The sequence below is a fragment of the Sprattus sprattus genome (assembly GCF_963457725.1).
Source record: "Sprattus sprattus genome assembly, chromosome: 1".
Lineage (NCBI taxonomy): Eukaryota > Metazoa > Chordata > Actinopteri > Clupeiformes > Clupeidae > Sprattus > Sprattus sprattus.
In genome coordinates, this window is record NC_137920.1 from 17,749,611 (window position 1) to 17,755,573 (window position 5,963).

The following is a 5,963-nucleotide window of genomic DNA, read 5'->3' on the forward strand; positions in this document are numbered from 1 at the left end:
TTTTACCTCCTCTTCGAGGAACACTTAAGTCTTTAACCTCCTCTTCGAGGAACACTTAAGTCTTTTACCTCCACGTGGAGGAACATTTAAGTCTTTTACCTCCACTTCGAGGACCACTTAAGTCTTTTACCTCCACGTCGAGGAACACTTAAGTCTTTTACCTCTACGTCGAGAAACACTTAAGTCTTTTACCTCTACGTCGAGGAACACTTAAGTCTTTTACCTCTACGTCGAGGAACACTTAAGTCTTTTACCTCCACGTCGAGGAACACTTAAGTCTTTTACCTCCACGTCGAGGAACACTTAGTCTTTTTTATCCATGTCGACGAACATTGGATGTGCTGAGAACGGTATAGAGCTTTGTTAACCCTCAGGACCCTACACATTCGTTTTACAGTAAAGCCAAATAATTTCAGCTCACCGTCAGATGTGGCCTGCTTTACTGTCAAAGCTTAACTAAACTAAAACATAAACTTAAAACAAAACGTATCTTTTTTTTCTCCAGAGTATAACATAAAAATGAATGTAAGGATATACAACAGCTCCAAAGCCCAAAAATCTTTTTTTTTGAAAACACCTGATCCACCCCCATTACTTGAAACCTGACCTTTGAACCCAAGAGAATTATGTACACGTTGGGAATTCAAGTGCAAACACAGCGTGTCACGCCCAGACATAGTTTCTGTGGACTGTTTGTACTGCGCTGATGCCTGAGCTACGGTTTCAGATCAGATAGCGCCACTGTGCAACATGCTGTGATTAGCTTTGCTGGTCGTAAATCTTGCGGTGTTTACGGCTAAGCTGTCCCTAGTAGCGGAGTGAGGGGCTGATAGCATCATTAGTGAGAACCCCCACACACATAGTAGCAGCACAAACAGCTCAGCAGAGACAGAGGGAGATGAGAGGAGGATAAGGAGGGAAGGAACGCAGAGAAAAAGGAAAGTGAAGAGAGAGAGAGAGAGAGAAATTGAGAGAGAGAGGGGGAAGGACAGAGAGAGAGAGAGAGAAGGAGAAGGAGGAGAGAGAGCGAGAGGTAGAGGGAGAGATAGAGGGAGAGAGAAAAGGAGAAAGAGAGAGAAGGAGAGGGACAGAGAGAGAGAGAAAGAGAAGAGAGAGAGACTATAAAAAGCCTTTTATTTGATCATTATGTCAATAAGGGGAAGGAGAGGAAAAAAAGAGAGTGGAGAGAAGTAAACATATGTAGAGAGACATACTTTTAAAAACCTTTTATCAAACCATCATGTGGAATAAGGAGGAGGAGAGAGAGAGAGAGAAATAGAAGGAGAAAGAGAGGGAGAGAGAAAAACAGAGAGAGAAAAGTAGTAGAACATAACGACCGAAAGAAAATGAACAGGAGATAGGAAGGGAGGAACAGAGTGAAAGAAAAACAGCCTGGTAGAAAAGGGAAGGTAAAGTGAGATTTATATTTTTCTGTTGTGCTTTTTGTAGTGACAGCTCTGTATTCCTGAGAGACTGACTTGACTGATGTAGTTCAGATAAGACCAACGCATGACAGCATGGCCCAGGGAGGGATCCTTATCTCTCCTGCACTGACAGTGACTGAGTCGTGACCCCAGACAGAGGAATGCAAATGTGATTGGTTTAAGGCAGGACCCAATGTGACTGGTTTAAGGTAAGACCCAATGTGGTTTAAGGCAGGACCCAATGTGGCTGGATTAAGGCAGGACCCAATGTGACTGGTTTAAGGTAAGACCCAATGTGGTTTAAGGCAGGACCCAATGTGGCTGGATTAAGGCAGGACCCAATGTGACTGGTTTAAGGCAGGACCCAATGGGACAGGTTTAAGGGAGGACCCAATGCGATTGGTTGACGGGAGGACCCAATGGGACAGGTTTAAGGGAGGACCCAATGTGATTGGTTGACGGGAGGACCCAATGTGATTGGTTAAAGGGAGGACCACATCTGTGAAGTTGATCCAGCATGTTTCTGTCAATCCTGTAACTTCTCTGTTGTTTTAACCCTTTCTTCTCCTTCTGCAGACCTCTCTCTCTATCTCTGTTGTTTTAACTCTTTCTTTTCCTCCTGCAGACCTCCGCTGCAAAGTCCCTGTGTGTGAATCCTTCTCTCTCTCTCTCTCTATCTCTCTCTCTCTCTCTCTATCACTCTCTCTCTGCTGTTTTAACCCTTTCTTCTCCTCCTGCAGACCTCCGCTGCAAAGTCCCTGTGTGTGAATCCTTCTCTCTCTCTCTCTCTCTATCTCTCTCTCTCTCTCTCTCTCTCTCTCTCTCTCTCTCTATCTCTCTCTCTCCGCTGTTTTAACCCTTTCTTCTCCTCCTGCAGACCTCCGCTGCAAAGTCCCTGTGTGTGAATCCTTCTCTCTCTCTCTCTCTATCTCTCTCTCTCTCTCTCTCTCTCTCTCTATCTCTCTCTCTCCGCTGTTTTAACCCTTTCTTCTCCTCCTGCAGACCTCCGCTGCAAAGTCACTGTGTGTGAATCCTTCTCTATTCTCTCTCTCTCTCTCTATCTCTCTCTCTATCTCTCTCTCTCTGCTGTTTTAACCCTTTCTTCTCCTCCTGCAGACCTCCGCTGCAAAGTCACTGTGTGTGAATCCTTCTCTCTCTCTCTCTCTCTCTCTCTCTGTTGTTTTAACCCTTTCTTCTCCTCCTGCAGACCTCCGCTGCAAAGTCCCTGTGTGTGAATCCTTCTCTCTCTCTCTCTCTATCTCTCTCTCTATCTCTCTCTCTCTGCTGTTTTAACCCTTTCTTCTCCTCCTGCAGACCTCCGCTGCAAAGTCACTGTGTGTGAATCCTTCTCTCTCTCTCTCTCTCTCTCTCTCTCTCTCTCTCTCTCTCTCTATCTCTCTCTCTCTGTTGTTTTAACCCTTTCTTCTCCTCCTGCAGACCTCCGCTGCAAAGTCCCTGTGTGTGAATCCTTCTCTCTCTCTCTCTCTCTCTCTCTCTCTCTCTATCTCTCTCTCTCTGTTGTTTTAACCCTTTCTTCTCCTCCTGCAGACCTCCGCTGCAAAGTCCCTGTGTGTGAATCCTTCTCTCTCTCTCTCTCTATCTCTCTCTCTCTCTCTCTCTCTCTCTCTCTATCTCTCTCTCTCTGTTGTTTTAACCCTTTCTTCTCCTCCTGCAGACCTCCGCTGCAAAGTCCCTGTGTGTGAATCCTTCTCTCTCTCTCTCTCTCTCTCTCTATCTCTCTCTCTGCTGTTTTAACCCTTTCTTCTCCTCCTGCAGACCTCCGCTGCAAAGTCCCTGTGTGTGAATCCTTCTCTCTCTCTCTCTCTCTCTCTCTATCTCTCTCTCTCCGCTGTTTAACCCTTTCTTCTCCTCCTGCAGACCTCCGCTGCAAAGTCCCTGAAGATTTTAATGGAGCAATGGATGAGCTACAAGAACGAGTGCATCCAGAACATCATCAACGCACCGCCTGCAACCGGTACACACTCACACTCACTTACTGTCTTTCACTTCTTTAACATTACACCTCCTGTTCACACTCCCAAAGACACATTCAAGAACATCATCAACGCACCGCCTGCAAACGGTACACACTCACACTCACTTACTGTCTTTCACTTCTTTAACATTACACCTCCTGTTCACACTCCTAAATCCACATTCAAGAACATCATCAACGCACCGCCTGCAAACGGTACACACTCACATTCACTTACTGTCTTTCACTTCTTTAACATTACACCTCCTGTTCACACTCCCAAAGTCACATTCAAGAACATCATCAACGCACCTTCTGCAACCGGTACGGGCTCATGTTGACTTATTCACATTGACTTGTTTAACATTACAGCTCAGGTTCACACTCTCACAGACACATTTAAGAACATCACTAATGCACTGCCTGGCAAAGGTACAGAATCAGATTCACTTCCATGGAGCTGTTCATATTGGATTACAAAACCTTTTTAAATTACCGTCAAGAGGATCGTAAAAACACAACACCTCAGACACACTTAAACTCATTCACTCCTCTACATCATGCTCACAGTCACATTCAAGGACATTATCAACGCACTGTCAAATTATAGTGCACTAGTAAGATACGCTTACAGTCTGTTCAATCACTCCTGTCCTATGAGATGTTCACAGTCACACTCTATATTAGAAGGTCATTACCACACCATTCACTCCTGTCCTATGAGATGTTCACAGTCACACTCTATATTAGAAGGTCATTACCACACCATTCACTCCTGTCCTATGAGATGTTCACAGTCACACTCTATATTAGAAGGTCATTACCACACCAATCACTCCTGTCCTATGAGATGTTCACAGTCACACTCTAGATTAGAAGGTCATTACCACACCATTCACTCCTGTCCTATCAGATGTTCACAGTCACACTCTAGATTAGAAGGTCATTACCACACCATTCACTCCTGTCCTATCAGATGTTCACAGTCATATTCAAGAAGGGCATGACCACACCAATCACTCCTGTCCTATGAGATGTTCACAGTCACATTCTAGAAGGTCATTACCACACCATTCACTCCTGTCCTATGAGATGTTCACAGTAACACTCTAGATTAGAAGGTCATTACCACACCATTCACTCCTGTCCTATGAGATGTTCACAGTCACACTCTATATTAGAAGGTCATTACCACACCATTCACTCCTGTCCTGTGAGATGTTCACAGTCACACTCTAGATTAGAAGGTCATTACCACACCAATCACTCCTGTCCTATGAGATGTTCACAGTCACACTCTATATTAGAAGGTCATTACCACACCATTCACTCCTGTCCTATCAGATGTTCACAGTCACACTCTAGATTAGAAGGTCATTACCACACCATTCACTCCTGTCCTGTGAGATGTTCACAGTCACACTCTAGAAGGTCACCTGTACAAGTCTTAGTTCCACTGCTGTTGTAGTTTCTCATCCCTCTGTTTCCTGATGTCTCTGATGCCAGGTTTAGGGACATTGCTGTGACCAGTTGTTTCTGTTGTTATGACTAAATCGTTACTGTTATAAATCAAATCCTATTGTTATGAATTAATCGTAACTGTGATGAATCAAATCATGTTGATATGACTAAATCGCAACTGTGATAAATCAAATCCTATTGTTATGACTAAAACATATCTGTGATACCAAGCATCCCCCTATAGCCCTATAACAACTCTATAAACTGTTTAAAACACTTGCATTACATGTAATTACAGTGTTATACATATCTTATAACTGTGACATCCCATGTTCTGCTACTCCGAATCCTAAAGAGATGTTCCATATCCATCTTTGCCTCCTTAATTCTATGCTTATCCCTGATTTTTCCTCTCTCATCCCCTTCTCGCATCCTCTTCTATCATCCTTTCTCTCTTCCCCTCTCTCATCCTTTCTTTCGTTATTTTCCTCATTTGTCCCATCTCTCTTTCTCAACCTCCCTCTCCTTCTCTATCCTGCTCTCTCTATCACCCCCTCTCACGCTCTCTCCCCCCCTCTTTGTCTCTCCATCCCTCTCTCTATATCCCCTTCCCTTCTACTCCCTCTCTATCCTTCTCCCTCCTTGTCCCTCTATCTCTCTCCCTCCCTCCCTCTCCCTCCCTCTCCCTCCCTCCGTCTCTCTCCCTCCCTCTCTCTCTCTCCCTCCCCTCCCTCCCTCCCTCCCTCCCTCTCCCTCCCTCTTTATCTCTCCCTCCCTCTCTCTCCCTCTCTCTCTCTCTCCCTCCCTCTCCCTCCATCTCTCTCTCTCCCTCTCTCCCTCTCTCCCCTCCCTCCCTCTCTTCCTCTCTCTGTATTCAGGCCTAGTGTGTAACAGGACATTTGACCAGTACGCCTGCTGGCCCGATGGTGTACCCGGCACCACTGTCAATGTCTCCTGTCCCTGGTACCTTCCCTGGTACCACAAAAGGTGTGTGTGTGCGTCTGTGTGTGCGTCTGTGTGTGTGTGTGTTTGTATGTGTATATGTGCGTGCGTGCCTGCCTGCCTGCCTGTGTGCGTGCGTAAGTGTGTATGTGGGTGTGTGC

The 5,963-nt window shown here is 45.4% G+C and overlaps 1 protein-coding gene across 1 annotated transcript in view; it reads left to right on the forward strand.

Moving 5' to 3' along the window:
• Positions 1-3,332: 3,332 nt before the first annotated feature.
• Positions 3,333-5,963, forward strand: part of gcgrb (glucagon receptor b) — a gene marked incomplete at both ends in the record, with an annotated part of 28,237 nt that continues 25,606 nt past the window's right edge. Inside the window, 2 exons of the mRNA XM_080842181.1 lie at positions 3,333-3,399; positions 5,739-5,847. Coding sequence (XP_080698307.1) covers positions 3,333-3,399; positions 5,739-5,847 — 176 coding nt within the window. The remainder of the gene's footprint in view (positions 3,400-5,738; positions 5,848-5,963) is intronic.